The 18,710-nt window shown below is 31.3% G+C and overlaps 2 protein-coding genes across 3 annotated transcripts in view; one reads left to right on the top strand and one right to left on the bottom strand.

Annotated features, from left to right (window-relative positions):
* LOC127735471 (LRP2-binding protein-like) overlaps nucleotides 1-18,409 on the bottom strand; it is a 31,611-nt gene extending 13,202 nt beyond the window's left edge. Inside the window, exons 1-2 of one of the 2 annotated variants that reach the window (XM_052245635.1) lie at nucleotides 18,312-18,409; nucleotides 8,968-9,183 (exon numbers count right to left, since the gene is read on the bottom strand). In XM_052245635.1, the coding sequence (XP_052101595.1) occupies nucleotides 8,968-9,183 (216 nt within the window). In that variant the 5' untranslated portion in view covers nucleotides 18,312-18,409. Of the gene's footprint in view, nucleotides 1-8,967; nucleotides 9,184-9,851; nucleotides 9,903-18,311 lie in introns of those variants that run through there. The other variant, XM_052245636.1, reaches the window with a different exon arrangement.
* Nucleotides 18,410-18,592: 183 nt separating this feature from the next.
* LOC127735469 (armadillo-like helical domain-containing protein 3) overlaps nucleotides 18,593-18,710 on the top strand; it is a 46,070-nt gene continuing 45,952 nt past the window's right edge. Inside the window, exon 1 of the mRNA XM_052245632.1 lies at nucleotides 18,593-18,673. The gene's annotated coding sequence lies outside the window, so the exon portion shown is untranslated. The remainder of the gene's footprint in view (nucleotides 18,674-18,710) is intronic.

Here is an 18,710-nt window from a genome sequence, read left to right on the forward strand (position 1 = left end):
GATGGGCTTAAAATATATATATATATTTATATATATATATATTTATATTTATATTTATGATTATATATTCTCAAAATGTTTATTAAATTGAATAAAATAAATACAGGCGAATATCTATTAAGAAAATCATGACCTTGGGAAAGGTTGTTTTAATTGACCACTACGTTGCATATAACTTTAAAAACATGTTTACATGCAAACCAGATGGTGACATGTTGTAATAACAATTAGTTAAAAGACTGGACATACGTGTATTCTACAACTATCAATTTCCAGCTTGGTCAAAACATGTCAATTAGAGTCAACTTAATAGATATTCATCCATGTACCTTTAGAATTAAAACTATTATTGTCAAATTAATAGAAACTTTGACAAACTGTTATATTCTGTATATATACCTATGTATTTACTGTATGGGGCACATCGGCTCATTTGGCGTAAATAAATAAACTGTTAACTAACTATCTTGTTGTGTTACACAGTCTTTGTGGTGTACCGTGCCAGGACAAATTCTAAAGAAAGGTACAGTGAAATTTTATTTGATAATCTTAATTATTATATTCTCAAAAATGGCTGAACAAGAATTTAATGTAGGGTTAGTTTTTCAAAATTTAGCAACACAAGTTCAAAGTCTTACTCAAAAATTAACTGCAAACGGTGTCAATTCGATAGTTGAAGGCTTTGATGGTTCAAATTCAGAAAAATATTCTCAATGGATTCGATCCATAGAAAAATATGCAATGATTACCAATTTAAATCCGAACGATTGTAAAATGGTATGTTATCAAACTTCTGTAGGGCCAGTAAGTGACTTCATTGCTAGGTGGTTAAGAGAAACAGATGCCGGAAATAACAGTTGGGATAATCTAAAAACTCAATTGAATTTTCGTTATGGGCATATTCCTGATGCATCATATGCATTTGAACTTCTGAATAAGGTTCATCAGAAAGTTGGCGAAAATGTTCCCATATTTGGAGAACGAATTTTAACTTTAGCAACAGATGCTTTTAGAGGGCAAGATATCAATCAACCAATTGTTCAACTTCAATTAGTTAACTTTTTCATAAACGGGTTGTATCAAGATTATTTGAGAATGAAAATAATGCGTGAAAATCCACAAACTTTGGCTCAAGCAGTAAACTCGGCAATGGCTGAAACGCAATTAAGACGAAAATTTGACTTGAAAAAAAGTAACGGTAATGAGCGTAATATTACACCAATGGACGTATCACATTACCGAGAAATAGGTGTAAAATGTAACTATTGTAAGCGATTTGGCCATAAGGCAAAATATTGTAGGGATAATAATGCAAAATTTCATGTAAACACAGTAAGTTCGCGTGCCGAATTACATGTGCCCCGAAGGAATTTTAATGACAACACGCTAAGTAATAATGTAAATTCATATCCTCCTAGAAGGTTTAATTCTGTCCAAAATAAACCTAACTTAACAGGACAATCAAGAGGAACATTCTTCTGTTGGAATTGTGGTAAACCAGGTCATTATCAAAGAAATTGTAGAGCAAGACCAAATGAACAATTCGGGAAACCAAGGGAAAATTTAAACTAAGACGGTCTCTTTATGCTGAAGCCAATAGGGAGACTTTTAAGGGAATAAGGGGAAATAAGATGTTTGAGAGAAAAATTAATTATGGAAATACAAAACCTGTATATAATATATATGAATCATGGTTAAAAAAATTAAATAACAAATCAACAAACTTTAATAATGCATGTTCTAACAATTTTACCTATCACTGGAATCAAAGTTATTATAAACATTCTAACGATCGTAATTCAAAACCGGAAGTAAACAAAGTAAAAATGGCGCGAAATTTTAATTCAAAACCGGAAGTAAACAAAGTAAAAATGGCGCGAAATTTTAATTCAAAACCGGAAGTAAACAAAGTAAAAATGGTGCGAAATTTTAATTCAAACCGGAAGTAAACGAAGTACAAATGGCGCGAAATTCAAAATTTAACAGAAATAAAGTAGTTAGAGCGCGAAATTCAAACGTACAAAATAGAAACATTGAAATTTATCATGAACAAATACCTTTGGGTAACATAACCGAAAACATAACTCAAAGTGAAACTGATCAAGTCGAAACTTATGAAATTAATTTGGCGGGAAATCCAAATTCTTGTTTGATTAAAATAGCACATATGAAAGTTAGAAGTTTAATTGACAGTGGAGCTTCAGTATCTTTATTGCATAATAAAATTTACAATTCAATTAAAGGATTACCAAAATTAGAAAAAAGAAAAGTCAATTTACAAGGAGTTAACGGGGCTTCTTTAAATGTTTTGGGAAGTATAAATTTAGACTTTAACATGAAAGGAAACAAAATGAATCATACCTTTTATGTGGTATCTGACATGAACAGAAATGCAATTTTGGGCCGTGATTGGTTAGTTAAATTTGGTGTTAGAGTTTATTTTGATTTGGGGTGTTTAAGGGTAAATAAAACTTATGTACCATTAGTAGAAGATATTCACATAGCTTCAATTGTTAGACTTGCTCGTACCACTGTCTTTAAACCTCAGACTAGCAATATCTGTTATGTAAAAGGTAATAAAAATTATACCTTTTCAAGTTCTAAATCTTTTGAAATTTCACCAATTACTAAGGGGCATTTGAGTTCTCAACCAGGTTTAATGGTTGCTAATTCAGTTGCAAAGATTAATGAAAAACGTCAAATGCCAGTTCTTATAGTTAATACTACGAATAGAACTTATAAATTTAGAAGGGGCATAGCAATAGGCAGGGCTTCACCGGTTTTAGAAGAAAATGTTGTCTCACTTGAATCTACTCAAGAACACTCTGAAATTGAGAATGTTTTTGAAACTGATCTTAATGTTCCTGATGCTTATAGGGGTAGGGTGTTACAAATATTGAACAATAATAGAGATGTTTTTGCTTTTAAGGATACTGAATTAGGTCAAACTGACACTGTAAAAATGAGGATTGACACGGGTGATAATCCCCTGGTTAAATTGAAACCATATAGAACTCCATTACATAAAAGGGAAATAGTCAATAAGGCAATAACTGACATGTTAGAAGCAAACATTATTCGAAGGTCTAACAGTAATTATTCGTCACCAGTAGTATTAGTGGATAAAAAGGATAAAACCACACGTTTCTGTATTGATTTCAGAAATTTAAACTCTAATACATTAGCGATCCGATATCCGTTACCGGTTATCGACGATATATTGACCCTTTTAGGGGCTGCAAAGTTCTACAGCCTAATCGATCTTCGCAGTGGATTTTGGCAAGTCCAGATGGCAGACGAAGATAAATCAAAAACAGCATTTGTTTGTCATCGAGGATTGTTTGAATTTAATGTTATGCCATTTGGGTTACAAAATAGTCCTGCTGTATTTAGTCAATTGATGGAGATAGTCTTACAAGACCTAAAATTTGCTATCTCGTATATAGATGATATTTTGATATTTTCTGAAACTCTAGAAGAACATTTTGATCATATTCAGCAAGTATTTGATAGATTAAGGCAACATAATTTGAAGTTGAAATTAAAGAAATGTCAATTTTTACAGAAAGAAACCAATTATTTAGGATTTAAAATCAATATCGACGGTGTAAAACCGGACGATGGCAAAGTCGAAGCAATTAAAACTTTACCAAACCCTGTTACGGTTAAGGAAGTAAGAAGTTTTATAGGGGCGTGTTCATACTATAGACGATTTATTCCAAATTTTTCAAAAATTTCTATACCTTTAGTTGCTCTAACAAAAAAATATGCTAAGTGTCAATGGGATGAAGAATGTCAAAAAGCTTTTGATTTTTTAAAATATAGTTTAACTGTGACTCCTTTATTAGCATACCAAGACTTGAAGAAACCTTATGTTTTATATACTGATGCGTCTAATGATACCATAGGTGCATGTCTTACGCAACCTTGCGAGGAGGAAGAAACTCATTTACCATGTTTAAGAAAAGAAAAACCTATTTATTTTTTATCTCATAAATTGTCTGATACACAGTCTAGATGGTCTACTATCGAAAAAGAAGCATTTAGCATTCATTATGCATTACAGAAATTAGATCATTATCTTCATGGGGCTGAATTAATAATCAGAACTGACCACAAACCTTTAAAGTACCTTTTGCTCTCGCCACAATGTAACAAGAAATTACAGCTTTGGGCTTTAGGTATTGCAAGTTATAATTGCAAGATTGAATGGCTTGCGGGCACTGATAACACTATTGCTGACTATCTTTCAAGAAGAACTCCGGGTCAAGAAAACAATCAATACCAAAATGAAACAATTGAAGTAGATATAAGTGACAAGGCTTTTCAGATCAATACTTTGAACTCAAATCAGTTCAATCCAAAAGATTTTGCAAGTTGTGACTATAAGGAAGATGACCAATTAAGCGTTAAGGAATGCACGATTCCTGGTTATGACATGAAAATTGAACAATCTTTAGACATAGAACTTTCGGAAATTATTAATCAAATTAACACAGGTAGAGCTTCAAGGAGTGTTGATAATAAACATATTATTATCAATGATATACTTTATTACATTTCTACCCCGATGATGATTTAAAATTAAGGCTTTACATTCCATTACAATTAAGAAATGAGGTCATTAAAAGTTATCATGACAACCTAAGTCATTTAGGCATCGACAAATGTCACGATTCAATTAGGCAAAAATATTTTTGGCCAAAGTTATATAAAGAACTAAATTCATATATTAATTCCTGTGTTATCTGTCAATCTCAAAGTGCAGGTAAAACAAAACCTTTATTACAAATATCTGATGTACCACCATTTCCATTTGCTAAGATAGGGGTAGATCTATCTGGACCTTATCCTACATCATTGTCAGGAAATAAGTATATTGCTAGCTTTGTTTGTCATTACAGCGGGTGGCCTTTGGCTTTTCCTGTTCCAAATAAAACTTTGGAAAATGTTGTTCATTTATTAATTGAAGAAATAATTCCAAACTTTTCTGTGCCTTTGGTTATAGTGTCAGACAATGGCGGCGAATTCACCTCCAAAATATTTGAAGAAACTTTAAAAGAATTGAATATAAGTCACATAACAACTTCTTTTTATCATCCACAGGGAAACGCGAAAGTAGAAAGATTTCACAGGACGCTTCATGACGTCATGGCAAAGAAATTGCAAAGTGACGCGTCTACTTGGGACGTATGCTTAAATCAAACAATAGCAGCTATTAGGTTTCAAAAAAATGAATCAACAAAATTTTCTCCATTTTTTCTTTTATACAATAGAGATCCTGTTCTTCCAATTGATAATCTGTTAAAACCTAGAAGGAAATATGTAGGTGAAGATCCGCACAAGATTTTGTTAGAACAACAACATAAATCTTTCGTTTTAGTTCATAGAAATTTGAAGAAATCTAAAGAAAAACAAAAACAAAACGCAGATAAAAATAGACAAGAAATAAATTTAGAAATTGGTGATCCAGTATATTACAAAAATCATTTAAGAAAAAGTAAATTAGACACTAAGTGGAAACCTTATTACAGAATAATTGAGAAAACTTCTCCGGTAACTTTTGTCCTTAAAAACCAATTAGATGGGTCTGTCGCTAGAAAAGTCCATTTAGAACACCTTAAAAAAGCTAAGATTGATGAATGGGTTATTCCAACAAATATAGAAGGTAGGCAATTAAGGAAAACAAATTATGTTGTACCTCCCGAGGACAGTGACGGTAGTGAAAGTGAACTTCCGGACGCTAATCCTCGAGAAAGACTCATAAATCGTTACCGACAAGAACGAGAAACATCGTCCGACGAGGACAATATTCCGCTCGCTGAATTAAAACAGAAAATAGCAAACAGAAACCGACGCGAAAAGGAGGATGAAAATTCTTCCGTTACTTCCGGTTCCGGTTATAGAATGTCAGATAATAATAGTTCCGATGGGTATAATTCAGAAAGTAGTCAAAAAATGTCTGTTGATGAAATTAGAATACCAAAGAAAACTAAACGAATTGTTAAAAAGTCTGCAAAGAAAGACGAATTAATTTTAAGTTTTCTCTCAAACATTTCTTGTTATCTTAATAAAATGCACGACTAACACGACGTAGACGTAGGCTTCGTGATGATTGTTTTTAAATAAATATATGTGTATATAAAATAATTTTGTTTTGATTAATCATTCTAATTCTCGCTTCAGATGGATCGCTGAAAAAATGTTGATTGTTTAGAAATCCTATTAATATCAGTAATCTCTGAATCACAGCTTTGTTTATGAAAAAGGAAGGAAAGTGTTGGTTGAATATCAAATCTTATTCAAACCATTTTCAGTCCTTCCGAGAGAAAAAAATATTTTTTATTTTTTTTCCATAAAACTTTAGAGGTTTTTTTTTTTGTTCTTATTTAAAATAGATAACACATTGATAATTTCATTTGCCAAATTAAAGCAGTAAGAACTTATTGAGGATGACTTTGAACTATCAAATTTATTAAATGCATTAATTTATGTTTTGTTGCTTTTAAAAACTATAGGGATTATGTTATATTTATTTTGTAAATATCGTCAAAATATTAAGAATAGGTGTTTAGCCAAGAGAATGAATAATAATAAAGAGGTTCAAATAGTCACAAGATACCTTGGTGGCGATCAAGTGGTGTCAACTAATGTTGAGGGCGATGGTACTGCCTCCAGAGATGTTAAAATAGCTTCTGCACCACTATTAGAACCAGCCACTAAGAACCATTATCCAGTACTCAACTTGTCAAACAATGAGTAGTAGCAATCAAGTTAACTGACCACAAGAATGATGATTGGAAAAGAACACTGGATATTGGCTTCGATTTTTGGACACAACGCAGACGTTTAGATGTAAATAAAACTATACGATCACATAACTTTATATTGGTAGAGGGAATCGTTCTACAACATCACAGGTAGATTTGCCTGAATTGTTTCAGCCGGTGATAACTGAGCAACCTAGTCAGGGACCCTGAATCAACAGGGTAGGTAAGCTAGGTCAGTTAGGAGTAATATCAACGACTAATGGTGGATCACGTGGAGGTCGGAGTATATCAACGACTGATGGTGGATCACATGGAGGTCGGAGTATATCAACGACTGATGGTGGATCACATGGAGGTCGGAGTATATCAACGACTAAGGGTGGATCATATGGAAGTCGGAGTTATCAACGACTGATGGTGGATCACATGGAGGTCGGAGTTATCAACGACCGATGGTTGATCACGTGGAGGTCGGAGTTATCAACGATAGTCGGGGTAGTTGCAGTACTTCTGAATGACGGGAATTGGCGTTGCAGATAAACAAACGGATTGTTGGAGTTGACAACGACGATCGGAGGAGAAGTTCACCGGAGTCTGGGTTATGAAGACAGTCCGCAGTTGATAGTTGCGCCTTTTTCTAGAATTAAGAAGTTCCGATATTTGATGTTACGAGGAGTGTTATGATAGAACTATAACAACTTAGTTATTCACACAAGAATTGTATGAACTATACATTGCTGGACATTTAGATGTTGTTGAACTTTTGAAATGATTTTGTTTTTTTTTGTGGAATTTGTAAGCATTCATATTGTCACCGATTTAAACTAAAATATAAAATTATATTTCTTAAGAAAGAGAGGAATGTGACAATATGATGGGCTTAAAATATATATATATATTTATATATATATATATTTATATTTATATTTATGATTATATATTCTCAAAATGTTTATTAAATTGAATAAAATAAATACAGGGGAATATCTATTAAGAAAATCATGACCTTGGGAAAGGTTGTTTTAATTGACCACTACGTTGCATATAACTTTAAAAACATGTTTACATGCAAACCAGATGGTGACATGTTGTAATAACAATTAGTTAAAAGACTGGACATACGTGTATTCTACAACTATCAATTTCCAGCTTGGTCAAAACATGTCAATTAGAGTCAACTTAATAGATATTCATCCATGTACCTTTAGAATTAAAACTATTATTGTCAAATTAATAGAAACTTTGACAAACTGTTATATTCTGTATATATACCTATGTATTTACTGTATGGGGCACATTGGCTCATTTGGCGTAAATAAATAAACTGTTAACTAACTATCTTGTTGTGTTACAAGTTATGCAAACTCAGCGACTCATTTCACAAAAAATCTGAACAGAAAAAATACTCATAAGTCATGAACAGTTTAGTATAATGTATGATCAATTTTTATTGTAAGATTTTTGTGAAAAGAGCCCCAAGCCCCCCTCCCCTCCCTAAATCCGCTTATGCATTCAACTTAAAAAAAGTTTCAAAGTCATTAGAACCAGCTGACAGATCAGGGCCAAACAGTCTCCATAGAAATTAGATGTGTCAAGGCTAATACAACTGAATACCAAATATCATTGACCTACCACTAGTGGTTCCCTATAAACTGACCTAATCACAAACTAATACATGTTAACTTAGCAAAAGTTTCAAAGTTAATAGAGCATGACTGAGGGGGCAGGGCCAAATAATCACCATGGAAATGAGACGTCCCAATGCTTATATAAATGCATAACAAATATCATTGACCTACAAATGTACCACTAGTGGTTCCCCATAATCATAATGATGATTATCTGACCTAATCACAAACTAATACATGTAAACCGCCTCTGACACCGCCTCCAGAAACAGCATACCTATGTCTCAGTTTTTACCTCCATCAAGGCAAGACAAAAAAATGGGCTAGAATTGGACATGTTTGAGCGCTAACTGTTGAAGACCAGAGGGACACCTGGTATTTCTATGTCCCCTGTCCTTCCAACACAAGAAAAAACAAAGTTGAAACAATATAATCACTTAAAAGTTTTCATTAAAAAACCTATATGAATGGCATTCTATGAATATGACATAATATAATTTTTATTTTTGTCATTTTGTGAATCAAGATGACTGCCTGGATTATGCAACTCATTCAAATTCAAATTTTACCTGTTCATAATAAAATAATCCAAGCTGGAAATAAGCTTTTTTGTCTCCATTTTTTATTCTCTCCAACAGAATAGTTTCAACTTTCTCCATAAGTTCTTCTTCAGTAAGGTTTCCATAGCCAGGTTTGTCCTTAGTTTCCTGAGCAATGTCATTCAGGATACTCTTTTCCTTTGTGAATGGCACCTTCTCCGCAGACAAAGTTCCCTTCATATCCATCTGTAAAAAAAGGAAGGTAAATGGATTATACATTTGTACATTTGTGTAGATGTCTGAGGATTGAAGTTTTCTGTCATTGGGTTACTGTCTCATTGACGTATATACATGTATACCACATGCACACCACTTTCATTCAGACATTTATAAATATGTATAAGCCCCTGCTTTAAAAACAATTTTTAAATGAAAAACCTTTCATTTTCCTAAATTTTGTAAGGCAGTTCAAAATATATATTTTCAGATGAACCAGTGAGGCCCTTTTTACATTCAAATATATACTATTTTACATCACTCAGTAAAAACAACACTTGAATTTTAAACTCCCAACATGCATTTTTTTTCATTTAACATGTTCAATGTCAACAATTCTAAAGATTTGATCTTGACTTTCATATCAAAATAAGAAGAAACATGCTAGCATGGTTGCCAATGATACACTATCCCTTGATGAAAAGGACAAAAATGTGATTACAAATGTACATGTCACTGTTTCATTTTAAAGCTGATTTTCTACTTCTATTAGTATGACAGCAAAAAGCATTTAACATGAAAATTATTCAAACGGTTTTAAATGATTCAAACTGTTTTATGGTCGAACAAATAAGTTTCCAAATTGTAAAAAATAAACTTAACAACAAAATGAAACATTAAAAATATATAAATGTTACCTGTAAACAGTACAATTTAATATTGTATCCAAGTGGAGATAGAGATAATCTTTTTTTTTAAACTAATAGTTACAGAAGTTCCTTTTAAATATTTAATATGGTAACATACATATATAAATTACATTAGATGTCATTTTAGTCAGGATTTAAGTCAATAAATCACATCGATTTTAATGCATAAATTTTCTTTTCGAAGTATTTATGTCAAGTGTAGCAACATTGCCATTTAAATCTAATTTTATGATATGGAGTTATAATGAAATTTAAAGTTAAAGTTACATTGTACTTTATTGGAATTAACTATATCTTTTGAATTTAAAAAATCAAATATTTACACATAGCAATTAACTCTGGTGGGTTAGAAAGCCTCAATTTAATTATCAAATGGGTTTTTAATATCTTAGAATGAATTTCTTTTTCAAAATAATTGTTTAGGAAGTTCTTATTAAATAAAATAATATTGAACAGCCGTTGTCGGTTAAAGATTTTTCCATGCAAAGTTTGATGTCTGTTGACGTGCTACAATGTACATAAATGAGGCATGTACTAAAAGGTTGAGTGGAGTGGAGTGGAGTATTGGAGTGGAGTGGTGGAGTGTTGGAGTGTTGGAGTATTGGAGTGGTTGATTGTTGTAGTGGAGTCATGGAGTGAAATACTTAACGAATCCACAAATCAATCACACTTTGTATCAAATGAAATTTTTAACGAATTCAAATGAAAATCTCAAATTAAAATCATTTATAATTGTTTTTTTTTTTCTTCTTTTTTCTTTAATTGCAACACACAATGATTTTATATTATTTCATTTTTCATATTTGATTATTCATCAAAGTCGGATAATGTTTTGGGTAGCATTTTATGACAGCTTACATGTAGTTGGAGGTTTGATAATATTGTCCATCTAGTAATTTTTTTGGCTATTCTGAATTGTAGTGTATTTCTTATTAGTAGGGAAAAAGAAAAGCAAAGGCCCAGTAGCCTATGCTACTAGAGTTAATTTTTTGACAAGCTCACAAAACTTATATCATAATGCACATAGTGCTTATGTTAATTTTCACATTGTGGCAGGTTTAGCCCTAGTTAAAAAATGTATAATGTCTTATTCCCGGCAAAATATGTCAGAATCAAGCAGAGGCTGAAAAATCATCTTGTCGTAAAGATATTAAATTATTATTATTTTTGTTAACAATGGACTATGATATACTAGTAATAAAATTTTGTTATAATAAAACACCAATGCAACCACGCATCCCAAGATTATCCCCCGAATCTGATGTGAAGGCCAAGATTCTTAAATATTGAAAAGTAGAAAAAATCATTAATGGATCATTGAATAAAAATATATCATTTATTTCAAACATAGAAAGTTTTGATTCTTGATTTAATAAAAGAACAGAATTCCAATGCCACCTGCGTTGCACACATTTTATATTTCATATATTTATATGGTAAACGGACAGAAAGTCACAGGACAAAATGTCACAGGACAAAAAGTCACAGGACAGAAATTCACAAAATTGATAGGACAAAAAGTCCCAGGACAAAAAGACACAAATAGTTTGTTGACAATTATTTGAATATATAAGAGAAAGATCTTCAAATATATTCTTTTTATTTTATATATTCATTTTACAGAGAAGGAAATTGTTCATTAGCTGTGATAAATGAAAAATTATTAAATTTTAAACATGCAAAGGATAAATTTCTTGGCACCATGAAGCCATTTGAGTACCAAGCCACTTTGAAAAAAATTTTCTTAACAATTATTTGATACTTATTGAAATTTATTAAAAAAAAATTAATGACAAAGTTGTCTTATATATAATAGTTCCAAGAAAAAAACAAAAATGATTTTATAAAAATAAGTGTTTTCTAATTTAAAGAAAAATAACCCAAAAACTGAATAGTGACTTTTTGTCCTTTGACTTTTTGTCCGTGACTTTTTGTCCTCTGACTTTCTGTCCTGTGACTTTCTGTCCTACATTCATTTATATAAGGGCATAACTCTTTTAAAAAAAGGCGATCGTCCACCATTATAAAATGTGTCCGAGATATTACAGATATTAACCTATAGTATAAGTTTTATAAAAATCTGGCAAGAATTGTACCCGTTAGACGCTAACAAGACCAGACGGACACACAGACGGACGGACGTTCGGACGCCCTGTATTTCCATGCCCCTCGCAACGTGTTACGCGGAGGACAAAATAACTTAAATGAATGATATATTGATCTCCATAGATACATAGATCTTTTACCAACTAATCAAATTCATACCTTTTTCAAATGAAACATACAAAATCCAAGTGTCTTTTTTCTTTCAAAAGACTGTTCTGTTGATGCTGTTGTTTTGTATATACTTGAAGTTTAAAACTTTAACTTTGCCTAGCATGTAAAATTGTTTACACCAGAATGTTGTTAATTAAGGTAAAATTGCTGAAAGACCCCTCCTAAATTATAGAAATCTATCATTTAACATTAATCATAATATTTTGTGGTGTAAATTAGATATACCTACTCGGGCTAAGGCCCAAATGGTGCATCTTACACATTTCAGGACATCTTTAAATATGTGTGACTGCATGTTTGGAGATATAACCTTAAATAATACCCATGACACATCCAAGATGAATTATATTGGTATAATTCACATGAATGCAGTTGGATGCTGTTGAGACCAAACATTCATTCTATGATTTTTATAGCTACACATGTATAAAAAAATTATCTTATAAATTGGTTTAATTTCAAAACTATTGACCCCACAACTCAACTACACTCCATTTCCTAACTCCATGTTTTTACTCCATGACTCCACTCCAACACTCCACCACTCCACTCCACTCAACCTTTTAGTACATGCCCATAAATGATCAAACATGATGAAATATACGTTTTATTATCAACTTCCTTTTGCAGGAGTTCTGACAGACAAAATAAAATAAATGAGAATCATTAATTGGTAACAACCTCAATTTAATGTGATTTCTTTGTTTTATTCTCACTGCATTGTGCTCTAACATGTCTTTGGCCAAGTTAAGTGCAAATAGGATAAACTGACAATTTAAGCCAAAATATTTTTCAAATTCATCTTTGACAAGCTATTAATTTATGTTCCTAAATGAACTTAATGACCCTCATCAATTTAGACATGCAGGATAATTGCATGTATGTGCTGAGCAATAAAGTGCTTGGAATTTAGATCACATTGCATAATTAAATGATGATGTCATAATAGTTCGCTGATATCAGTGAATCCTCATATTTCCAGGTCCTAAATGATTGGAAACTCATATAAAACAACTATAAAAACTATAAAATCTATGATAATATGGCAAAATCCTTTGAATTCATTTTCCCAAAACAAATGTTTATTAAACCTGATGATGTCTTAAAATGAAGGATATATCATAGAAAATTTTAATTTGAGTTTCATTCATGAAGAAAAAAAGAAAAGCAAAAAAGTCTCAAATTTCCCTCTTTAATGATCATGATTGGGAATCTTATGGGTTTGAGTATTTTGACAGTTTTTTGTTAAAAGCCAGCTGAAGCCCCCTCAGGGTGCAGGATTTCCTCACTGTGTTGAATACCAACTGGTGGCCTTGGGTTGTTTTCTGCTCTTTTGTTGGGTTGTTGTCTCTTTGACACAATCCCTGTTTCCATTCTCTATTCTATTTGTTGAAAATTGTGAATTTTTACTGACATTGTAAAGCATAGATTAATTCTTATTTTTAATCAACCTTTCTATGATTTTTTGTCCATAGAAAACACCCCTGATATTATAAACTCAAAGCCTATGAAAGGATATAAGAAATGATAAAATAATTGTTCTCCTTACTATTGGACATCCTTGCTTACATTTTCAGTGGGGTTTAGCTTTGCATATTTCTTGGACTAAAACTTTACTATGCTAACATGGATGGATGCCCCACATGTTAAATGTTTTTTCTATTCTAAATGTATACATGTACATGTATATAAAACAGTAACTATTCTATAACAGTAACAAACATTTTTTGTTGGCTTAGCACAAAATTATTTCATTAAATTGATTAATAGCTTCTCTGGACAGATATTAATTTTGCATTTAAAAAAGTAAGTCATGTGCATAAAATATTTATGAAACTTATTTTTGAAAGGTTTTCACCAAAAATAACACTGTAACAGTTTTAAATTTTTCAAATGACAATTTGAAATTTTTTTACAATTGATTGATTTTCAAAAATAATCTTTTAATAATGGATACTCTGAATATCGCTTTTTTTGGTATTTATTGTTCAGGCCTTAATCACCATTGTGAAGCCAATGTCATAGGTTGATAACTTTCACTCATGTAAGTAACTGATTATTGGTACATTTTGTATTTTTAAAGTTTTTATAAAATTACAGATGTGGGTCTTACAATACATAAACATTTTTAGCGCCAAAAAGCTACTGTAAAACAAATTTCAGTTTCAAATAAAATGCTTCGCAGAGCACAGCCTGATATGGCCGCAGAGGTCGAACCCTGAACAGTTGGGGCAAGTTTGGAAACAATATTCAAGCTTGATACTGTCTGAATTTGGATTGTGATCAAATTTTTGACATAATATAGGTTTCTGACACAAAATAAATGTGGTCAAAGATCTTAAAAATTTGAAATGGGACATTTAATTTACCTAGAATGGTCTGATATCCAAAATCTAACAACATGGTTAGATTCAGCATATAAAAAAACACCAAAAATTTAATTTTAGTTGAAATCAAACAAAGTTTAATTTTGGACCCTTCAAACCTTAATATGGACTAATTTGAAAACAGGGCCCAAAATAAAAATCTAAATGCACAATAAGATTCAGCATATCATACAGCCGCAATAATTCAGCTTTTGATGAAATAAAACAAAGTTTAATTTTGGACCCCTTTGACCTCAATGTAGACTAATTTAAAAATGGGACCCAATATCCAAACTAGTAATACAAGATTAGAACCCCCAAAAATTAAAGACTTTAAATTAATCCCATTGAAATTGGTTAAAAGATTTGTATTTATTTTTAATTGAAGATTACTTGCTATTGCACAATACTGTGCTATTGCGCAATACTGTGCTTTTGTGCAATACTGTGCAATTGAAGATTTCTTGCTATTGCGCAATACTGTGCAAGTGAAGATTTCTTGCTATTGCGCAATACTGTGCTATTGTGCAATACTGTGTTATTGCGCAATACTGTGCAATTGAAGATTTCTTGCTATTGCGCAATACTGTGCAGTTGAAGATTTCTTGCTATTGCGCAATACTGTGCAATTGAAGATTTCTTCTGGAAACTTTTCAAAAAATTTGAAATTTCAAAAATTTTGAAGAAAAAAAAAAAAATCCAAACTTTTTTACCCCCCCCCCCCCCCCCCCCCCCCCCCTTGGAGTAATTACCCCCAAACTCAATCCGAAGCCTTCCCTTTGTGGTATGGAACCTTGTAGTACAATTTTAGAGAGATCCATACACTTACACACAAGTTATTGTCCGGAAACTACAAAAATGCTTGTTGTTGGCCACTTTTTGGCCCCCAATTCCTAAACTGTTGGTACCATAACCCCCAAAATCAATCCAAACCTTCCTTTTGTAGTATTGAACCTTCTGGTAAAATTTCATAGAGATCCATTCACTTAAACTAAATTTGTCTTCGGACAACAACGACGATAGCATTATACGAACCCAAAAAATTTTTGCATTAGTATAAAAATCTAACCATGAATTATATTATATTCACTTAATACATATAAAATAAATAATCTTAATGTCTTTTAATATATATTATACTTGTATTAAAGTGATTTTCAATATTTCATTATAATGACAGAAGATTGAGACAATGAACATTTGTTGAAAGGGAAGTTGAGTTTTTTTATTATCAAGGATATTTATAAGAAAATTTAAGTATTTATTTCATCAGCCGTTCAAAAAAGCCAAACCTTATCAATGTGAACATTGTGCTTTCACCAGTAAATTTAAATTAGACATACTTATTTATGATGTAATCTCCAGAGAAAATATGGCATGGAAGAAATATATTTAATTAGAAAGGACACTTCTGACAACATATGTGATCAGTGTGGAAAAATATATGTACGACAATAGGGGAATCCAGATGCATGTAAAATATATGCAATTCTGGGTAGTACTCAATTCAAATGTTCAATATGTTCGAAACAGTATATGTCTCAAACTGGATATGTAGGGCTCTTAACTTCTTGTCGCTTCTTTGAAACTAAAAGGTCACTTGTCACTAATAGTAGAAATTACACTTTTGGGTATTTATTATAGCTGAATTTGGGCCGAATATGCTTCTGACGTCATGCAAAACTCACTTATAATTATGACATCAAATGTTTTATTTGTGACTCAAAATTTTGCAGGAACTTGTTTGACTTTTAGTAAAATGGTGGACAAATTTGCATACAAGACTTAGTGTAAATATGTCTAAACACAAAATTTCAATTTCAATGTAATATGAATGACCTGCCCTTGTTGACTGTAGGTAATTTGGAGGAAAATGTGTCATAGGATATTGTGACTTGAAATTTTTCTGGGAAAAGCATATTAATACATGTACACCAATCACAAGTTTTTATGAAAGAATAACTCCAGTTGATCAGAGGTCAATCTGTGTAGATGGCATAATCTAACAATCGGTTCTAACTGTGACATAATAACATAAGCATTGTGACCTACAAAATTTGAAATTTACGGGAAAGTGCACAAATTCGAAAGTTGTCTATTGGAAGATCGGATCTCCTGTAGTTGGTGATCGCAATACTAGTATACTAGTATTGTGCACAATACTGGTATAAAAATTTTGTACCAGTATTGTATTCCAGTATTGTACCAGTATTGTGTTTTTTTAAAATAAACAATACATATAGGTAATTAATCTTTCATTAAAGGTGTCACATATATATGCATAATGATATTAACATATGACATGACAATTTTATATGGAATGATTGTATGTTTAACTGATGATGCCATTGATGGTACACTGTGATTGTAATCAAAGAAAAATTTAATTTTTCTGATGTTTTTTTCTTAAGGGAACTGTACTGTCTCAGCATTTTAACAAACTCTTTACTTTCTTCTATGTTTTCTTCCAGCTCTCTCCTTCAAGTCTCAATAGTATATTTCAGTGAATTTTATATTGACATTAATGCTGTTATAGCTTCTGTATCATCAGCATTGGTATTGTTTATTTCTTCTTCAGATGGCATTTCAGCAACCCCCACTTCCTATATTGATATTTATGTATTCAGTCTGTGGACTTTCTCTTACGCTTACTAGATTACAGGCTTGTTTAGATAGCACCTGTACGGCTCTCTTACTGTAGGAGTGCTTGTCTAGTATTAGTATTTGAGTATTTGTACCAGTAGATATATCTGCTACAAATTGTATTGCCCATGGTTCTGAATCAACTGCTTTAACTACCCTTAACATTCATGTAGACAAACTAGTTAATTTAATTATAATCAGGTTCCCCTATTAAGCAACTTTTTATGTTTAATGGATATTGATATCTTTTATCATGTTTATTGTGAAAGATTGATAAGAAAATAAAGACAAACAAATGCTTAGAATCTTAGTATACATGTATTAAAATATCTGTAAAAAATATACGATGGCATACATGTAAATGCTGAATTTACAGTGTTATAGTGTAAAAATTTGCTTGAATTTATTAAATAATAACTCAGATAATAAAGCTTTTATTTTTTTATCTGAATTGAATTAAATAAAATATAGAAATATGATAAAAATTTTAGCAATTATTTATATAATTAACAATTGTTTGAATAAGATGAGTTAATTACAATAATTTTTGTTTATTTGTACAAGTATAGTTATTATTTTTAACTGGTTGTTAATTGATTTCACAATTATCCTCTATAATCTTTTTGAGTTCATTTAATCTCCCTTTGATCTTCAATATCTAATTTTGCTTAAAATTCATTTTTCATTATACACCTTAAAGTATAGTGAACAATACAACTACAGTACTGGTATATCAGTAATGTACCAGTATTGTTGTTTTTTAAAAAAAAAGTTACAATACTGGTACAAAATTTTTATACCAGTATTGTGGACAATACTGGTATACCAGTATTGCGATCACCAACTACAGGAGATCCGGAAGATCTGACATGATTCGATCATGTTAGACCTTGATTTTTTGTAATTTGTCTGACTGTGTGTCATTTTTCATTGCAAGTCCGTTAATTTAGTATGTTTTGAAAATTTTGTACATAAGTTAATAATGTTATTGTAGTAAACAGCCCAGAAAAAAACCTCATATCCAACTATTTTGTCATTATGATGCATCCCATCCTATTCCTAACTTTAATCTATTTTATCAGTTTATGTTTTGGCTCTAAATTTTTAGAATACCTCTGACAGTTTTTAAATTGGCAGACAAGACATTACTGATCTTATGTACCTTTGAACCTATAATTTATCTGGTCAATTTCATAGTTTATCACACCAAAACAATAGTACTGTGTCTGTCAAAGCGTGCCTGGCGACAAAGTTCATGACCCCGTTTAGCAGGACAGCAGTGAATTAATATAAAATCATAATAAATCAAAACAAAGCTTGTTTTATAAAAAAAAGTACAGATAGAGAATATAACTAGCAATCAATTAAAAATTAAATCGAACAATTAAATTTTTATCAGATTTATTTTATATTTTGAAGCTCGGAATATCCGGAAGTGTAAATTTTGCAGATGACACATGTCAACAAAATATTTTTTGTAGGATTCTGTAGCTTAAATATATAGTATGGACCGTTGTTACAATGGTAAAATTGAAATGTTTAAACATATGCCTGCGTTATT

This window comes from Mytilus californianus, unplaced genomic scaffold, assembly GCF_021869535.1.
Source record: "Mytilus californianus isolate M0D057914Y unplaced genomic scaffold, xbMytCali1.0.p SCAF_3, whole genome shotgun sequence".
NCBI lineage: Eukaryota > Metazoa > Mollusca > Bivalvia > Mytilida > Mytilidae > Mytilus > Mytilus californianus.